Raw genomic sequence first — 20412 nt, 5'->3', positions numbered from 1 at the left:
GCCAATATCCAAAATCCTAAAGTGAGGGATAGGTGCAGCCCATCCTTGGCAAAGCAACATGGTCTGTTGACCATGTCCTGCCATGCTGACTGATATGGATCCCTCTGGAGTGACACCAGAAACTAAATAAATTATTTAAATCAAACATTTTATTTTCACACTGTGGCATCATCCTTGATGAAGGTAAAATGCTGCTCATTGCAAAGCTCGTACCTGTCTCTGACACATATTCTGAGAAATGTATTATTTATCCTTTCATATAGCCCAGTTAGATATGTCTCAGGTCATTTACACCCACATGGACTATGATAGAATCCTGTTGTTACCTGGGGTGCACTGACTTGAGTGCTTGCATGGTATTGTTGATCCTGGCTCTAGATAGGCAACCGACTGTTGTCTTCTCCTTGTCTAACCTGGTGAGTGGGTCATTTCTGTGTTACACAATGGAATCCCCAATGATAAGAATATTAGGTAAAGTATGTGCTTGCCTTATGGAGTTTGCTCTTGAGGGACCATTGGGTGTAGGTTTGTATGAGATGTTTGGTGTTTCTTTTGGTGTGTATTTTAGTGATTGCTGAACAGCAGTTCTATCATTAGGCAGCTTTATAGATCTTTGAGATGTGGGAATGTGCTTTTAAGTGCCTCAGCATAAGGCAATGCATGAGTGTGGTATGTGGCATGTGCAAGTGATGTAGTGTGGGTATTCTTAACGACCTCATGTGTATGCAAGATTTTTGCTTCCAAGGAAATTGTGCATTTATATCTCTTAAATACTGTGCTATTTTTTTCAATGATTAACTGGATGTCTGAGAATATGAAACAATTGTTGCATTGCCTTAAGATGCCCTATTCTACCAAGCTGGCCACAGAGACATTAGGAAATCACATATCCATGTTGTCCAGTCCTGAGATAGGATTAAGGCTTGGGTTTGGCTGTTTAGGATTAAGGACTGGGTTTTAACAGGGGTCTCCATGGGTAGTGTCTGGAGTTAATGGGAAGGTGTTATATCATACTAGGATATGTTAGTGTTATTTCATGCACAAACTAGCTGCAGTAAGCTTAATACCATGTAATGCCATACTGTATAACCTGTTTCAGACTTTAATCCTAACTTTATAGGGAAATTTTACTGTCTAAGTAAACTCACCTAATTTATAGAGGAGAAGAAAAGCTTGAAAACTAACTCTTCTACACTCTAGTGAATAAACAACCACACTGAGCTTCCTGGAGTGCTGCCCAACTCAGACAGACCAGATAATCATCTCCTGCCAGTGGAGGATCCTGAAATTTCTTAATGTAAAAGCACATCAAAAGTAGCTCTCTAATGCAGATTAAACAGCAAATAATTGCCAAACAATGGCATTCCTCTCTAAGTCACCCTTCATGACTCTTTAAGGTATATATTAAATTCATGGAACAATACAGTCCTGACCAGATTTGTGAGTAACATGGCACACATTAGTTAAATTTGTTTAAGCTTTTAAAGAAAATATGAAATGTTGGCATATCTTTTTTCATTGTACAATACTGTTAAACAGGCTCTTTTGGGATGGCAGTACATCTCTCTGGATTGTGCAGAGACTAAGAACTCCACTTTCCACTTTTAATAAACTTTTCATGGCAACATATGACCATCAGCAAACTCAGTATGTGAAACTCCATCAACTTAGTTTTAGGGTGCATTCTTCTAAAGTATTGAGAAAAGGCAGTGTGTATGCTGTCGTTAAGGCACTGACATAATACTGTTCCCACTTTAACTAAAGAAGTACCTGCATAACAAATATTTCTAACAGAAATTGTTTCATAATTGTGATCAGTTCTGAAGAATAAGCTTTGAAATGTAACAATGGACAGCAGTGACTAAGTTTGTGTAATATGATGATGCCAGGCTCAGATTTTGGTTATGTATCCCAAGTTGCTTGTCTGTGTGGAAGAGATGTTTCTCCAGTGAATTCTCAACTTACACAATCTGTGGAATCAAAACTCTACACACAAATGCACAAAATACCAAATGACTGAAACGTAAAACTAAGCTTTGTTGCTGCAGGGGACCAAGTCCCCTTTATCTCCATGGAAGGGGCTTACATATCTTCTGAACTTACATATTCCAACTTCATGGTCTCACAACATGTGTAAGAGACAAATCTTCCAAAACAAATGAATTGCTGTTGGTGCACATTTAGAAATCACATCACTGATGTCTTACAGGAAAACAGTGAATGTCGTTCTGGTCCATGACATCGTGTGGTTGCAGCACTGACACTTGAATTCAATCTCAGGCATCTGTAGATACACCTGAAGAGGTAGATGACCAGATAACTCCTTTAAATGGCCAATTAGGTAGGCCTATTTCAAATTCTTTTGTTATATTGAACTCTCAGGTATTATATTGAGTATTGTGGAAAAGATCCTAAGAAGTGATTATCCACCAAATTATTTTTTGTACTAGGAAGAAGGAAACTACAGATGATGTGACATAATGAAAGGGTCGTAACTAAGTATTATGGAAGTGTGGATTCATCTGACTTCAAATGGAGGGCTTGCTTTATGTGTCCCTCATGGGAAAAGATAAACAATGGATATCTAAATAGATATCTAAATATGATTTCCCACTATCAAAAAGTCATCCTCCTGGAGATGCTAAGGTATTAGTGAATCTTTCGTCCAACTCTTCTTTGCATTTGTTGTCAGTAGCCTAGAATCATAAGTTAAAATGAAAAAAAAAGGTTGCTTCAGAGAGGAAAAGATTGATAGTTCTCTTTCTCTTGCTGTAAAGTCAAAGTATGACTGTGAATATTAGACTCATCTGGACTGAGATGGCTATCGCCTCCTACGTGACTCATAGGTGACACTATTCTATATGTACAGATGATTATTTTCAGTCTAAAGTTTCATAATAGCACTTTGAGAATTTGCAGTTCGTCAACAAGTGGAGAGATGTTATTTACCTTTAAATTAATGAAATTAACGAAAGAGGGTCAAGCTGAAAAGTATCATAAATATCTTGCAATCAGAATGTTAACTTGTTGGCATTGCAGGTTTATCTATCACTGAAATACATAAGTAACATCATGAATTAGCTAAAACTAATACATATTTCATGCTTTCCATGTTGCTGTATTGTTCATACACTGCATGTAGAGAGTTTTTAATTTCTGTGGAACTGTTCATTCATTTATTTTTTTATCTTTGCAGAGACATGCGAGACATGAAAAATCTTCTAAGCAAACTCAGGGAGACTATGCCTTTACCACTAAAGAACCAAGGTACTATTTGTCATATATGATGTTTATGATTGGAATTTCTCTTATATAGTTGTTTTGCAGTCAATTAATCACTTATGAGAGTGCAAAAAGTTATGCAAGTCAACCTTCAGCATCACAAATATTGCTTAAAGAAATGGCACTCAGAAGTATGGGGAAATAAAATTCTGTACATGAAGTCAAGGGAAAGAGAATCCAGAATTTAAGGCCTTGATTACAGAAGGCAGTTTAAGTTTTGATGCTGCAACAAATATGTGAGCAAATGATTAGACTGATAATGAAACATCCTTACCAGGATGTATTTTTGTTCAGTGAGGAAGAAGTAAAGGGCTCTGCTGGATTATACTGTTCCATGGAGAAGGCAGTGTGAGATTTATAGTATCCTTTGGTGCAGGAGAAAAATAAGGAAGTCATTTCTTCTGCCAACATTCAAGTGCTCATATCAAATATTCAAGCTCTGTTTTCAGAATAATGATGATGATGTATTTCTCTAAATTCAGTGAAGAAAGGAAAATCAGTTTTATACAAAAAAAAGTTGCTGCCATTTCTATCAGCAATGGTGACCTCCAAGGTAATTATATTAAGTAGCAGGGCATTGGGGTGCTTTCCTTCCACATGAAGCACTAATTTCAGACAAATGTCCATGTGTCATCTTACGTTTTGTGCTCTTAGAGTGGAATGTTCAAAGCTTTTTGGGAGATGCAAAAGATGCAAAAAATGATACTTAAAAATTGTGCAATGTGCAGTCTCTCAGTCAATTTCAAATTACTAACAAAAACAGCATGCAATCCAGGAACAGACTGTGTTTACCAGTGATTTGCAACTCCCATCTATGGCAAAGAGATTCAAGGCTATGCAGCCAAGTACAGGCACCTCTGACAATTATTTCATGTACCAAATCACAGAGTTCAAACAAATATGCAAACACTGTCATCCTTTAATGACAGAGGATCTTCATCAGGGTGAGTCTATTGTCTGTACAGGAAGAAGAAATTATTTTAAGGGTGAGTTCAGCACACAAAATAAGTAATTTTAATGCACTTGGACTTTTCCATAGCTGCAACCAGTGTAAGGACTCATATCCAGAGGATGTTTCCTATAGTATTTGTCCTTTTTATTCAGGACCATACATATAAAGGAGCATATCTTCATAATGCATATGCAAACAGTGACCAAATATAACATGCACCATTTTGGGACTATATGAGGTTGAACAGACACAAGAAGTGAAGCAGTAGAAGTCAGTAACAGCACTAGAAGAGTAAAGGTATGCCTCTTCAGAAGAAGCACATCTGGATGGAATATGAATGTTGCCAGGAATACTATAACTGAAATGGCTGCTGTAAGTCTGGAACAACACCAAGGACTGCCAGACGTATTTAAACTATGTTGCTTGAAGTTTGCAGTACAACAGTTGTTGTGAACAGGACTCATCAAGCTTTCTTTTTCTTTCGTTTTTTATTATTAATTGTTTTAGTTTCCCCATTTCGCCCCACATGAACATCAAGCCCCATCCCAATCATTTCTCTAGCTCTTCTGACTCTAAACATCTCATAGTACATTTTGAGAAGAAGGTAATAGCTAGGGAGTGCAGCTGTCATCCAGCATGGTTAGGACATGTTTTAACATTCCACCCATGACCAGAAAACACAGCGTAGTGCCTAGTACATTAGACCAGACTGGATGAATACTTCTGCGCAGTCCAGATGTCAAGCTGAAGAGTATCCTTCCCCCCAACCCCAATCAAGATGGTATGTGCACTTCTGAAATTTACAGCAGATGGTAATCCTGTGGTAGGACTGTGACAACTCTGTAGGTGAACAATATGGTTCTGGCTAGATACATTCATCCCTCCTTCCCTCTTATCCTTCCAGTGGTCGCAGTATTTGAACTTGGCTCATCTTGAGCCTACTCAGTCAAGTCCTTTACATCAAGAAGGTCACAGTCCATTGATCTTGAGAATGAATATTAAGAAAACTACAGTACATCTTCAGAAACAGGCTGACTCATGATACTTATCATTTTTGCCATTATTATTGATAGAACATTTGTAATATGCACTTTTTTATATTCCAGTGGTGTAGAGATTGCTTTAGATATGAAACTGAGCATTCAGCAAAAAATGTGGTTTCTTGTTTAAAAAATTACATAAAATTTACTTTACCTAAAGTGAAGTAACTTTAGTTCAATTTGATCAAAGAGCGAAATGCATGAATAATTTTGGAAGAGTCTGTACCTGTTCAATATTTAATCAATAAAGTGAATTAAAGAATCATTGTTTTTAATGAGTCTTCATCATCATCCTTAGAATTTAACTGTCAGTAACAATGTGTACTTAGAATAAATGTGAATTTTCAAGCACTTTTATCTTATACAATTGTTCACTGTACTCTGTCGCCTTTCATCTCTATCTCCCTTACTTGTGATGCGAACCCTGCAAGACTACTTAAGCAAACTAGACATTTATAAATTATCTTTCTTTTATTAACAATTAAAAATAATTACCCCTGATTCATTGTGTATCAGAAACCAACTTTAAGTACTTCCATGCTTCTCTTTGCAAAAATCTGGTTCAGTCAGAAAATGTGCTCATCAGTATTTCTGACCACCTTTAAATTTCCATTTTACTGAGTGTGTGTGAGTGTGTGTGTGACAGTAATGTATTGTTTATGGATGGAATGATGATGGGGCGTAATCCCCTTACAGTTTCATCACAAAAATATTTACTCATATTTTTCTAGTCAGGACCAGCTTTGCAGTTCTCACCTATAATACTTTCCTGTTTTGAAAATAGTATCTGTCATAGCAAAATAAGAACTCCTTAGAAGACCCAACAATCTACTTCTGTGTAATTAGGTTACATAATGTACTACTTACCATATGGAAGTGGGTTTAATGGTTCAGACTTCTTTTACTTTCCTTTGTACAACATTTCTTCATCCTGACTGAAAGGAACGTTTCCTTGACATAGCTCATGATTCACCTGAGATGGCCAGCTCCTCCCAAGTAATGAGTATCATCTCAGTATTACTGAAGCGTATCCCACATCTTTGATGCACTTCATCTGTCAAAGACATGTAGTAGGTGGAGTGGACACTCTAAACTGGTCATAGGTCTGAGTGTGTATGCAAGTGTGTAGTGTGGGACAAAATCAGGTCTAGCCACCAGGTGGTATAAATATTACCAACAACGACAATCATGTAGAGAATTAACACCCTGGCCCCATGGGTAAAACTGGGAAAAAAGGGGTTGTGGATGGAACCTTCTTTAAAAATAATAATAAAATCCTCCCATAGCATATGGTTTTCATTTGAATTATCAGTTGATCTAATTAATCCAGAACCTATACTTCACAAATAATATACTTTTCTTCACTGTCACATAAAGAAATGGCATCTTCCTCCCCATCTGTATGTTACAAACATGCTCTTAATCAATAACTTTTATTGAACATTTCAACCATGCAATAAAAAGAAATACAAAAAAGTGTACAATCAGCTTCCTGAAATCAAACTACAACAGACATGCATCAGTTTTTCTAGAAAGTATTCAGTAATGTAGAGCATTCCAAAGTGTTAAATAGTCCATGAATACTATACCTTTAAATAACTGTATTCTTGACCCTCACTGTGGGAATCAGTGGAATATCATGTGAAAGGCATAACATTTATCTACCCAAAAACATCAAGAAAAAAAAAAGAAATAAAAGGAAAAGGTTGGGAATCTGGAAATGAGACATAAAAGTTGTAGCACAGACTGAACAAGAAGGGTGGAGAACAAATTTATGAGGTGCTTAGGATGTAGTGCAGTGGCTTAGGATGTAGTGCAGCAGTTTAGAATGAAGTGCAGAGGCTTAGAATGTAGTGTAGCAGCTTAGGATGTAGTACAGCAGCTTAGGATGTAGTGCAGCTGCTTTGGATGTAGTGCAGTGGCCTAGGATGTAGTGCAGTGGCTTAGGATGTAGTGCAGTGGCTTTGGATGTAGTGTAGCAGCTTAGGATGTAGTGCAGCAGCTTAAGATGTAGTGCAGTGACTTAGGATGTAGTGCAGCAGTTTAGGATGTAATGCAGCTGCTTAGGATGTAGTGCAGTGGCCTAGGATGTAATGCAGTGGCCTAGGATGTAGTGCTGTGGCTTAGGTTGTAGTGCAGGGGTTTAGGATGTAGTGCAGCAGTTTAAAATGTAGTGAAGCTGCTTAGGATGTAGTGCAGTGGCCTAGGATGTAGTGCAGTGGCTTAGGATGTAGTGCAGGGGTTTAGGATGTAGTGCAGTGGCTTAGGATGTAGTGCAGTAGTTTAGGATGTAGTGCAGCTGCTTAGGATGTAGTGCACCAGATTAGGATGTTGTACAGTGGTTTAGGATATAGTGCAGCTGCTTGGGATGTAGTGCAGTGGCTTAGGATGTAGTGCAGCTGCATGGCTCAGGAAACTTTGGGATGGTGAAGGATGTAAGCTATGCAAGAAAGCAGGAGAGCTTCCCAGTAGGATATGTAATCTAGAGTTAATAGATTGTATAGCCAGGCATGAAAGGCTAGAGTGGGACTGGAGAAAAGGAAACAGCAGGAAGTCTGCAGATAGGATGTAGTGGAAAAAGTTAGTGGGGAGAAAGACAGAAGGCAAGAGAACATGGGTTGAGGTTGTAAGATAAATATAGGCAAGTGAGGTGACACTGGGTAAGATGAATGGAGAAAGTTGTAGATGTAGCCATAAAAGTGAGTACTGTGAAATGAAGCCAGAGGTGAAAGAGAGCATCATAGATTAGTGGCAAGTTATAAAGGACAGATTAGAGCTAGTAGTGATTAAACAGGAAACAAATCCACAAGGACAGCAAATGAGAAATGATCAGGCATAGAAAGTTAGCCAGGTGAGAGAGGCCAAAGATAAAAGCGACAGAACATTGGAGAGATCTTGTAGGAAGACCACAGAAGGGATATGCAAGAGTTTATATACAACAATGGGGGGGGGGAGTAGTATTAATAGTGAGAAAAACAGAAATGGAAGAATCAAGGGTAGTGGAATTAAAAGTGAGTATGCTACAGATAAGAATGGTAGTAGCATTTGGGGTAAGAAGTAAAGAATAAAAGAACCTGCCCAGTGAAGGAAAAGAAGGATTTTGTGACAAGTCAGTCACAAAGATGATTAGGAATCTATTCAGATGTTAGTGCAACTTATCTAAGGAGTTAGACTGAATAAAACATGGAAGGAGATGGTCAAAGTGATTACCAAGTGGAAGGTGTGGAACCATGTTGTGTATGTTAGCATCAACAGTTTGTCATAGGAGACAGCTTAGGTGACAGCAAACAGGACCATGGAGATACCAGAGAGATGCCAGGATAGGGGCTTGGATGTGGCATTCTCAGAACTATTGCCAGTACCAGCAATCAACACACACACACACACACACACACACACACACACACACACACACACACACATACACACACACACACACACACACACACACACACACACACACACACACACACACACACACACACGAAAGATTTGAACATGAAGTATCATGACTGTCTATGGCCATAGACAAGGTAGGATTGGTTAGGACTGAAAAATAATGGGGGGGAGACCTGGCAAAATGACCATCATATGTCCATATGAATGTCATTGCCTGCTGATTTATTTTGGAAGGAGTGCAAGAACCACTCTAATTTTTTTTATGACATCCTCATTTTGAGGAAGGTTAGGTTTGATTGCTTTTGGACAGTGTTACTTTTCTTTGATTCAATAGCAGTATGTAGAGATATGAGTGGTCTGAGAAAACACTTATTCAGGATTGTTTTTTGTTCCTTTACTCATGCTGTCGGTTGGTTGGCTATAAGAAAGAAAGAAATTCTTTACAGCATTTGTGTACTTGTGAGAAAAAGGAGCATTACAGGAGCATTCTCTTTTGTTAGGGATGGTTGTCTCTAAATGGACCCTTCAGACCTAAGCAGTCTATTATTTTTGAAGGTTTTATTGTCAAATAAAGAGTAATTTGATTTAGCATTAAGTTGTTTTATAGCTTAGGATCTATGGTCAGATTGCAGTCATCAGTCAGGATTATTAGGCATTTGTTGAATTTGCTTTTTATTATGTATATCTTGCTTGAAAAGTGATTTTGAGTGATACAGGGCATATAAACAAATTGTTATTTAGGGCATTGCTAGGCAATTTGATTTGCATTCTGCAAACACGCATCTACCATCCTCAGTGTTCTTAAGCAGCATTATACCATTAATTACACTTGAAATGTGTTTTATTTTTTATCCTGTAGTGTGTTAATGTGTTCTGGTGCTGGCAGGCTTTTTGACAGCCTATTAAGGGGCTTTCTAGGCTTCATAAAAGCCTGGAGTGACAGTGGTTAATTTCCCAACATTTTTTTTTTTTTGCGGTCTGACAACATCCTGCCTTAATTTTAGCTGCTACCAGCTCATCATTTTTTTCTGAAATGAGTTGGAGAATGTTTTGTACTTGATTTCTTATGTGTGTGTGTGTGTGTGTGTGTGTGTGTGTGTGTGTGTGTGTGTGTGTGTGTGTGTGTTCTGATGTAAGCATACTTTTTGATAACTTACTAAAGGCATGAACTCAAGCAGTTGTGCTCTCACATGACATGAAGACACTAAAAGTCGTCTTACCATCTCCGGTAAATGTACAGAGCAGTCTGGAGGGAAGGGGTAAGGGTCATATACTACCTTTCTTCATTTGTATTTCCTGAACATGGTAATTTCCTTTATGGATAGATTAGCTCAGGCTTGGATGGCATCTCTACTTGAAGAAAATGCTGTTTACCAACACGGTAAATTTATTTTATTTATTTTACATTTGTTGACCGGGCTAGTCTAGCTGGATACATGTCCATTTTCAGTAGAGGCCCAGGGAGAAAAGCTCCACAATAAATAGTCTATGTACAGCACAAGGAAGGATGCTTTTTCCAAATATTGTTATAATTTGTAGCAAATGTGCTACCACAAGGGACTATGAAAACAAACTCCTAGGCCTGAGGACAGAAATTTCTAAATTTCTGCAATCTAACAATTTTTTTTTTTCTACTTCATGTAATATCATTGTCCAAATACTGTCTCCTATGAGCTCCAGCATATCCCTTTATCCTACCATCAGTCGATATGCTGCTATTCTCAGACTGAACTTGAAATCACTGGTGTGCCCAGCTGTTCTTCCTCTGCTGGATCTGGAGCAGGTTCCTTTTTGGTATCTCAGGGATTTTGTAACACTATTGTTCATATAACTAACTAACCCTACAGTCCCTAGTAACTTTACTAACCCAGCTACAAATATGTAAATACAAATCAAGGCACGTTTGACAGTTAAGATATTGACAATATGCTTACAAACCAGGGCAGTAGATGAAAAGACAAAGTAGCAACTGCAGTCAGTCTAGTAATATTAAGAGAAGAGCAGTAGAACACAATGTTATCATTCATAGTTTCACTTTGGGCAAGGCTCGGGACTCTGGCCTGTTCACTTGACCTCATTTCTCAAAAGGGTGCCCTTTTTCTTGGAGACTCCATGTTTAAGAAACATGGTCTACTATAATAGGCAAAGATCACCCGTAAGGAGTACGTATAATACTGAGTTTTCAAGTTACATTTATATTTACTTATTATCATAGTGTGTTGATCATTAGTGTCCATTTGTAGGCAGAGCCAGGGTGAAACTATTCACAGATGATACATAATGAGTAGGCAAACATAGAATCAACAAAAAGTTAAATAAAAATATACATAAACAGGGGACAAATAAGTAGGTGAAAGTGGAATGAACAGTATAACAGATGAAATATTAACAGAAAAATCACCTGTGTGAGTGTAAGAATCCCAAGAATAATAACTCTGTCTGAAGTTGTTACACCCATAAAAGTCTCCCTTCTAATAGTGGCACTTTATCCATTTTGACAGGGCTGATAATTAATGTTTTTTTTTCCATGCACTTTGCTAAGCTGGTTATACTTACCGTCCTGCCACTACTTATTGTTCTAGTCAGGACATTCTGCACTCATTGACTGCTCAGGATAATGGGTCTATATCATTTTATCGAAATACATATTTATTGAATATGTATTCATCGAACACTAATCAGCAAAATTTATTTCAACGAACCCTGGACTTTTTCTCAGGTTTAGGAAGCACTTGTCCATCACCACAACTTTTTAGTTTTCCTCACTGTAGTGCGATCTTGGAGTCAGTGTATATAGTTAGGGGGAGTGTGGGGGGGGGTCTCAATCCACTTGGGTGGGTTTGATTTAGTGTGGTGTTTGTTCCAGAGTGCTGGTGGGTGAGTGATTCCTAACCCTGGTAAAACGTCTGGTATTCACTGAAATACGTTCTGCCGATTAGTGTTTGATGTTCCTAACCCTGGTAAAATGTCTGGGATTCACTGAAATACATTTTGCCGATTAGTGTTCGATGTTCCTAACCCTGGTAAAACGTCTGGGATTCACTGAAATATGTTTTGCCGATTAATGTTCGATGAATACATATTCGATGAATACGTATTTTGATAAAGTGATATAGACCCCAAGATAATAAATGTCATAGTTCAGATGGTTTAGATAGTTTACTGTGTCCTCATATTACTGGAAACATGTTCAAGGCTTCCTTAAGGAAAATAAAATATAACAATGACAGTGGGCTGAATAACTTACCTGGTATATTATTTAAACTTCTAAGCAAATATAAAGTTGTCTTACTATCATTTTAAAACAGTCTTGCACAGATCCATGGTACCATCTTCCTATAAAAAGGCTAACATTATTTCAATTTATAAAAACCTAAGTTGTTGCATTGTGGGCAATTGCCAACCTGTCAGTCTAACTTTCTTGTTCTGTACAAATCAAAAGATGCTTTTTGAACTTAGCTTGAGTGTAATCCCAGGCATTTTGCTGTGCTGGATATCCATTAACATGGCTTTATGAAAACTTGCACTACATCCATCTGCCTAATCATTGTTTATGATCATGTTAGTAAGGCTGTGGATAACAGACTGGACATTATTGTGGTATATTTAGATCTCTGAAAAAACCTTTGATAGTGTACCATGTTCATCTATTATAGAATATATGACAAAACTTTGTAGTAATACTTTATACTAGAGTAGATTAACTTGTGGTTTTCCAACAGGTAATATAATGTAAAAAATGGCAGCCATTAGTCACATTAGGGTAATGTTCTCTCTAGGATCACACAGGGATGAGTTTTAGGTCTGGCATATTTCAACATGGTAATTTTCTTTCTGCTTCTGCATAAAACAAATACTTGGATTGTCAAATATGCAGATGATATGAAGTTAGGATCAGTTATTACCAATGACCCTGATTACAATATGTTCATTAACCGTCTTTCTGATGCAGTGAAATGGATAAAGTGGAATGAGTTTAGCATAAACTTTAGTTAATACTATGCCATGACTTCTGGCTCCTAAAATCATGACATCTTATTAGGGAGCAATTCTCTTGGAAGTACTTCCTTGTTTAAAGATCTTGATAACTACATCAACCCCAAACTGAATTTTAAATCCAGTGCTTCAGAGATCATATCTGAAAAACAGCAAAAGTATGTGGTCAAATCTTTAGAGGTTTTAACCTAGATCTTCTGCATTACTTATAAAATTATTTATAAATAATGTTAGCCTAATTACTGAGACAAACTATGTGTTGCTCCTATTCTAAGGGTAATATATTTCTCCCACAGGGAGTACAAGAAAATGTACTGAGCACCTGTCATGTTCAAGTATTCTGAAAGACTTCAACTCTTGGGTTTTCATTCAGTTCCACTGTATAATAGGCAGATTGTGTTTAGAGTTCAAGGCTTTATTCAAAGAGGATTGAAGAATCTTGCTAGGCTTGGAGTTAACTTATTTCAAACTACTGTTATGAGACTGTAATCTTTGTTACCATCTTGTTTTTGTAGAAATGTAAGACATTTTAAATTTGCTTCTTAGAGCAGTGCTCATTTATGCAATGAGCACTGAATTCATATAAGTAAATCCTATTCTATAGATATATTTATACTATGATTCTTGAGTTGACAAGGTCCCAAGAAAGCTGATTTAGGCAGTCTTTTGATGGTTCAAAGTCTTAGATGTATTGGTAGAATTACTGCAGGTTATATACAAGGACCTAAAGACACAAATATAGACAGCATGAAATGACTATTACAAAACATTGCAGAACATACAACAGTGGGCTTTGAAACATAAACCCAAACAGATATGTTAGGAAAAAACATATTAAACTTTACAAGTATATTTGAGTGAGGTCACAGAATGAATCTGAAAAATTGTGGAAATATGGTACATTTTGTGATGCCCCACCACTGGACCAGTAATCAAGGAGCCTCAATCCTCACCACAAGCACCAGTGGGGATGTACATTGGGAGGATGACAAGTACACACACAGTATTTCCAGATGCAGCACTCTGCATCAAGTGCAATTTCCCTTAAGAGCACACAGAGACCACAGTCAGGCCGGTGCTGGTTTCTCCATCTTTCTCCAGATCCCCAGTAAGACACAACACTGGCACATCTATAGAGTTGAGATCTCCAGCACCCTCTCTGTCCAGCAAATGCATTGTATCTCTTTCCAAGTAGCTGATACATGCACGCTTTGAGGTTTGATTTACACACACACATGCACACACACACACACACACACACACACACACACACACACACACACACACACACACACACACACACACACACACACACCTGGGAAAGACTGGCACAAGTTTACTACCTATGCCTCCTTCTTCCCAAACTATAAGGTAGTTTCTCCTGCCACTAGTCACTCCTTATCAGCTACTTTAAGGCCCTTAACAAAGGGTGTCCAATATTTCTGTGCAATGTTACTGTTAATACAAATGGTAGTTTGACCATGAGTAAGGCTATTAGGAGTGGCCTACACAGTGTCACCAAATAAATATGCAAGTACTCTCAGAACTTAAAAATCTCTAGACAGATTAGCCACAATGAAATGTTTAAATATATTTAAAAATAAATAAAAGAACAAGAATATACTCAGTATATAATCACAGTAACATCAGAGTTCAAAATCACAGGAAATATTTAAAACAACATTGTAGGGCAGTCTCAAATAAATAATGGAAAACATCTAAGCTGAGCTTTACTATATTCCTGAATGAATCTAAGATAATTACTATACCCTAATAACTTACTTACAAAGAAAGGCAAATGTGTGGTGAATGGGCCTTCTTGTCAGGTCCAACACAGACTACAGAATGCTATCTCTCGCAGAGAGTTCTTAATTTAATATCTCAAATATTACTTCTGGGATAGCTTGCAGAATGACATAATCTCTTGTCATCTGACTTTATCCCAGTTAAAACCCCCACTGCTGAAATCTAGCAGTATTTAGCATCCACCTGTGAAAATACATAGAGAAGGGCTTTTCCTGAGATCTTTGGCAAATGGTGGAAGTCATAAAACAATAAAACATTTCAAGGCAATACAGAAAGCTTCCTAGTTTTAGACATTGTGTCTTTTGCTGCACTGAAACTGAAAGATAACATTGTTTTATAGCCTGACCATAAAGTAATTTAATTTCGGCTATTTTTCTGAAGTTAACCTTTTGTATTCCAGTTTCCACTTTTAAAATATATACATCTAGACAGTTACAATAGTGCTGGTACATTTCTGTTCTATTCCAGTAGGCAATGCTGTGGTTGCATTTTAAGCACTTTGCAAAAACCTTTTCAACACACACTTCTGTACCAGCAGTTTGATATACACCTGGCATACATTTGTAACACAAGTACCTTATATGCATTATGTTGATATTCACAAATGACATATAATTATTTACAAAATTCCAGATAGCTGGGCTGGCAGTATCTCCCTTTGTCACACTTCTATATAAATCATGCTGATATTCACAACTGAAATAATTATTTACAAAATTCCAGCTAGCTGTGCTGGCAGTATCTCCTTTCATGACAATTTTATTTGAATTTTTTCTCTCACTGCTGTTTTCCTAGACTAAACTGAGCAAGACTGTATGGGTCAAGGGTGAAAATGCTACTACACTTCTACAAGATAACAGTAAAACCAAAACTATAACCAAAAGTTATATATTGACAGCTGCAGCTAAAGATGCATGACAGAAGTGGCATGCATGAATCATATGCTGCATGAGTGTTCATAGGCACACAAGATCTGTGCAGATGCTCTGGAAATCTAGAATAGCATATGGGGAAAAGAGGGACAACACTTCTGGCAATTTTGCATCTATAAGGAATTAATAGTGGGACTGGCAGGAAAAAGAAGTGGGCAATAAGACTAATGGTAACAGAGATGAAGAATCGAATAGCCAGATAGTAGAAAAGTGGATAAGTGCCAGAAAAGGAGCTAGATGGGAGATTTTTAGACATTGTAAGAAATATAATGCAAAATAAAACAACAGGGGTGGGAGAAAAAAAATGGAAGAATAGAAAGAGTCAAAGGAGGGCATGGGGGAGTGTGGTGAAAGTAACTAGAATAATAATGTAAATCAGCAAACCATTGGGGTAGAAAAAAAAAGTGTACCATTCTGGAATATTGCACAGTATGCATATGTGAATGGATATGAAAAAAAACACTACGGTGAGTATTAAACAGTGGGGCATGGCTATGTCATCAACATATTTTTTGGATAGTCAAGCAGTTGATGAAATTATATAAATAATTTTAATACATCATCAGATGGCTTGGAAGTTTATGATAAGATGGGGCCTAGTCATCTATTTATTAATAAAAGTAGTAAGAACTACAAATAGCATTTTTATGAGACAAGAGAAGCTTCTGTTTAAAACGGTGGATGTGGAATATGCACATGTTTCTTATAATGCATAGGTATGTGGCATACAGTCCAAATTTTAATCCTTCAGCTATTAAGATAAATTAAAAAGCACCATCTTTTCGCATGCAGTTCCAAATATGTAGTCTATGTATCAGCATGTACTACATGTGATGCATATTATATCAGAAACTAGAAAATTGCAGAATGTACAAACATTGTTATGCTGTTTAACATAACAGTTCCATTATTGCTTTGTAAAAGCATTGCTTAGTTTGCAAACAATTTAAAAGGTATATATTTTATATCATTGATTGAGTCAGGGATGATGGCATGGAAGGTAGTCAGGATGATTATTTGGATTGTTTAAAGTTCCAGTGTCCTATGAAGTACATATATGGAGTCTAAAAAGAAAATAGATATTCAATTTTGTTTAATTATTTCAATGGGCATTATTAAAGTGTTGTCATGTGAAATGTTTTCTGTCATGTGATGAGTTAATGGTTATATAATGTGCTTGACTGAAACAGTACATCAGTCTAATGAACCTTTTATAGATGTATGAAAGCACATACTGTTTTACTGCTTTTGGACAGTAAATATATTTTATTTTTGAAAGTAGTATGCATGTACTTTCTTTTCTGCTGACAGTGTACAAGTCTTAAATGCATTCAGATTGGGGAAAAACAAACCCTGCCATGCTGGTGGCATAGAGGGATAAAACCATGAATACAATCCAGGTGTCCTGGGTGCCATTAGGAACACTGATAGTTAATGGCATGGAAAGGGAAAATGAGCACACATATCCTGAGAGGAGGAAGTGGGTTCCAGCCTATCTTAATTGTCACTGTCAGAAATGTTCCATGCTGAAAGGCAGCGAAGAAATCATGAGGGCAGAGTTCAGAGCAAAGATGAAATAGGCATGGGTGAAGGTAGCTCTTGATGGACGTACACATAGTGGCATGATGGGGAATGTTAGAGGGGCAAAGCTGGTCCCTGTAGTGATGTATGTGCCTACATCACTTCTCAAGAGGAGGGTTATTAAGGCTATTCATAAATATCTATCACTGGGAGGATACTGGTAAGAGCACTAAACTCCCTCACGTTTGCCTGGAAAATGTCCCCCTGGATGTCTGTCTCTCTAGGGCATCTGCAAAAAGGGGGATCCCTACTTCCATAGGTAATAAATGGGCTCAAGTCCATTTGGAAGTATCTCAATCATTGGCAGCAGAGGAGAGAAGAAAGTACCTTGAAAACAATTCCTTCATGGTCCATATAGTGGCAAACCCACACCCCACACTTAATTATAACAAAGTCTGGAATTACCATCGCTCAAAGAAACATGAAGGTCTAGTGATGTCAAATGCTGTTTCACTCCATTTTCATGGAAATTGCATTAATTTAAAATGATCAAACAGCAGACTACCAAATGGTTGGCATTTTGTGAATTCTTCTTTTTGTTTTGCTCCCATTCCTCTTTGACTCATCAAACCCTCAGCTCTTCTCACAACTCTTCTGACCCATTTATTCCCTCTGGGATTTGGAGTGCCATCATCTATGTGAGGGGTGCAATTTTTTTTTTTGTGATTAGATATTGCAGTTTTCCTCACACATGCCCAGTGACTCCTCTGGCGTTCATACAGTCTGTGGACATTGAATGTAGATTTAATTTATGTATATATATATACATATATATATATATATATATATATATATATATATATATATATATGACACAGGACTGTAGGTGCCACTTCCCTTTTGAAGCAAATGCCTATATAGGTTCTCAAGTCTATATGTTCACATTCCCTGGCATGCACGCCACCCTAAGCGAAGAAAGCAAGTGCACAGGCTCTTGCTTCTGCTATCCCTACTCTGTTCTTTTTCAGTATGGTCTTAATAACTGCTTCCAGGTCATGTAGGTTGTAATCTTAGCTCTGTCCCCACTCTGCTCTTTTCAGTATGATATTATTAACTGCTTCCAGGTCATGTACGTTGTAATCATGGCTCTATCCCCACACTGCTCTTTTCAGTATGGTATTACTAATGGTTTCCAGGTCATGCAGGTTGTAATCGTGGCTCTGTCCCCACTCTGCTCTTTTCAGTATGGTATTACTAACTGCTTCCAAGTCATGTACATTGCAATCATGGCTCTATTCCCACACTGCTTTTTTTCAGTATGGTATTATTAACTGCTTCCAGGTCATGTAGGTTGTAATGATGGCTCTGACCCCTTTATGCCACAGAGCAGACATAAGGAACTTTTATCACCTGCCAGAAGCTTTCAATAGTTTTTTTGTAAATGCAGGTCTTATGCACATCTTTTTTACAATACTACAGATCAAACCATAAAGCTAAAAATAAACATACAGTTGCATTCTTATAACTGATATAAAACGGAAGAAGGATTTATACTCTGTATTAACCCCCAAGGACACACACATTTTTAGTTATGTGCGAATGCAAAGTTGTCATTGAACAAAGCAAAAAATGTCCTCCATTAGAGAATTCCCCCAAAAATATAACAGATATATCGTAGTCATTAGAAGTGGGCAGAGTTTAATTTGATAATGTATTAGGATGTGCTAAAATATTAAGGTACAATATCAAATTACCCAAGTCATATATGTATAGAGTTCAGTAAGAGAATAAAATATTGAAAACACATTTTCTTGTTGATCTTTAAACTGGTGCTTTTTTTCTAGAACGTTAGAACCTGTTTTTGCACTTGTGTATGTTGCTGAAATATTAAAAGGTCCATTGTTTTTGCAGATGACAGCAGCCTGCTAAATCTGGCCCCATACCCACTAGTCAGAAGAAGGAAGAGGAGATTCTTTGGATTGTGCTGCCTTGTTTCAAGCTGAAGAAATGAACTCTAGAGAATAAACACAATCAAACAATCATAAATCTAGTTACTACTGTGGTTATACTTAAATGTGGTCATACTTCAAAGTGGGTCCCTTTCTAAATTTGTTATAAAGACTATACATGTCATTTTGCATTTTAATGAAATATTCCCTTCTCTGTTTTTTCCCAAAGTGTCTGAAAATGATGGCTGTTACTAAAATGTATTAAGACAAATATGTCTGATTTTAATTAGAGTACTTCTTCCTTTTTTGTAAAAGGTAAGATATTGCATGTTATTTTTTGACATATCCAACAATTAAGGTTGCCTTTTCTGCCCACTCAGAAGTATTTTCTTTCTGGTTATGTGGGATTTACTTAACTAGTACTATGCGTGCAGTGTTAAAACGTTCCATTTCATACCTGTATCATACTTAAAGCACATATTTAGTATATAATATAGTCATAACATGAAGGTATAAATAACATAAAACATAGCATAATGCCTTTTAAATAAATAAATACATAGCACAGTTAAAAAGCCATGCACATTATTCATAATTATTTACTTTTTTCAGACTATATATATTAATTTTTAGTCTTCCATATAACTTTATCTTGAGTTTCCATTGAGAACAAACGTGTTTTTACACATATACAAAGAAGCTCAAAGTTTGTAAATATTATATATGAATAAAATATAAAATATTCAAGTTAGTTTTAAAATGCTGGAATATCCCTTTTAACATTCCTTAGAAAATTATGTTCATTTAAGAGAGAAATGTAAAACAAAGCTCTACAGATGTGAGACAGAAAATTACCACATTCTGTTCGGTTAGAAATTCAAAGCATGGTACCTGCACATTTACATAGTTTTAAATCTTCTAGGGCATGTTGGAATTAGATCAGGCTGTAAACAGATAAAATGTTTTACATTGTTAATAAAATTTTTTAGTTAAATCGAAAACTGTCCTGTCTTTCATGGTTGGGGCAAAATAAAGTTGCACGACAGACTGACTGTTAATATTAACAGTAGAATGAGCCAAAGGTCTGAGTTCATATGTAATATTTGAAGCTGCCCTCTATATAGCTCGCGGGGTTTAACAATTTTAGTAGAAGTAACATATTCAGGAGAAATGAAGAATAATGAAACTGTTGAAGATTGTAACTGATACAGTAAAATTCTATAAAGCAAATGACATCTTATGCAAACTAGACATTATAACTGACCTTCCTAAGAAATCGTGATTCTTCTGTTTTTAACAAAATCAAGCTTTTCCTAATTTGGCATGATCCATCTTTTATTTCAGTATTACTAGTTCCAACCAAACTAGTATTGCAAAGGTCAAGCGACTGTACAGAATACTGATATCAAAGAAATGGAAAGAATACAACAACCAGGTGGATTAGCCCGTGACATTGATCTGAATGTTTATTTATTTATTGCTTTTTTTTTACATGGAAAGTCCATCTAGGCACAGGACCCATTTTCAGCAAGCGT

General features: G+C 36.8%; 1 protein-coding gene across 2 annotated transcripts in view; it reads left to right on the top strand.

Moving 5' to 3' along the window:
* The window catches only part of LOC122795596 (regulator of G protein signaling 7 binding protein), a 722711-nt gene extending 702833 nt beyond the window's left edge, over window positions 1-19878 (top strand). For both annotated transcript variants that reach the window (XM_044063857.1, XM_044063859.1), the window contains exons 5-6: window positions 3197-3267; window positions 18840-19878. In XM_044063857.1, the coding sequence (XP_043919792.1) occupies window positions 3197-3267; window positions 18840-18931 (163 nt within the window). In that variant the 3' untranslated portion in view covers window positions 18932-19878. The remainder of the gene's footprint in view (window positions 1-3196; window positions 3268-18839) is intronic.
* The last annotated feature ends 534 nt before the right edge of the window (window positions 19879-20412 follow it).

The sequence above is a fragment of the Protopterus annectens genome, chromosome 2.part2, assembly GCF_019279795.1.
Source record: "Protopterus annectens isolate FY-2018-M chromosome 2.part2, PAN1.0, whole genome shotgun sequence".
Classification (NCBI taxonomy): domain Eukaryota; kingdom Metazoa; phylum Chordata; order Ceratodontiformes; family Protopteridae; genus Protopterus; species Protopterus annectens.
Note: the sequence above shows the minus strand (reverse complement) of the source record. Positions and strands in the feature narration are given on the sequence as shown.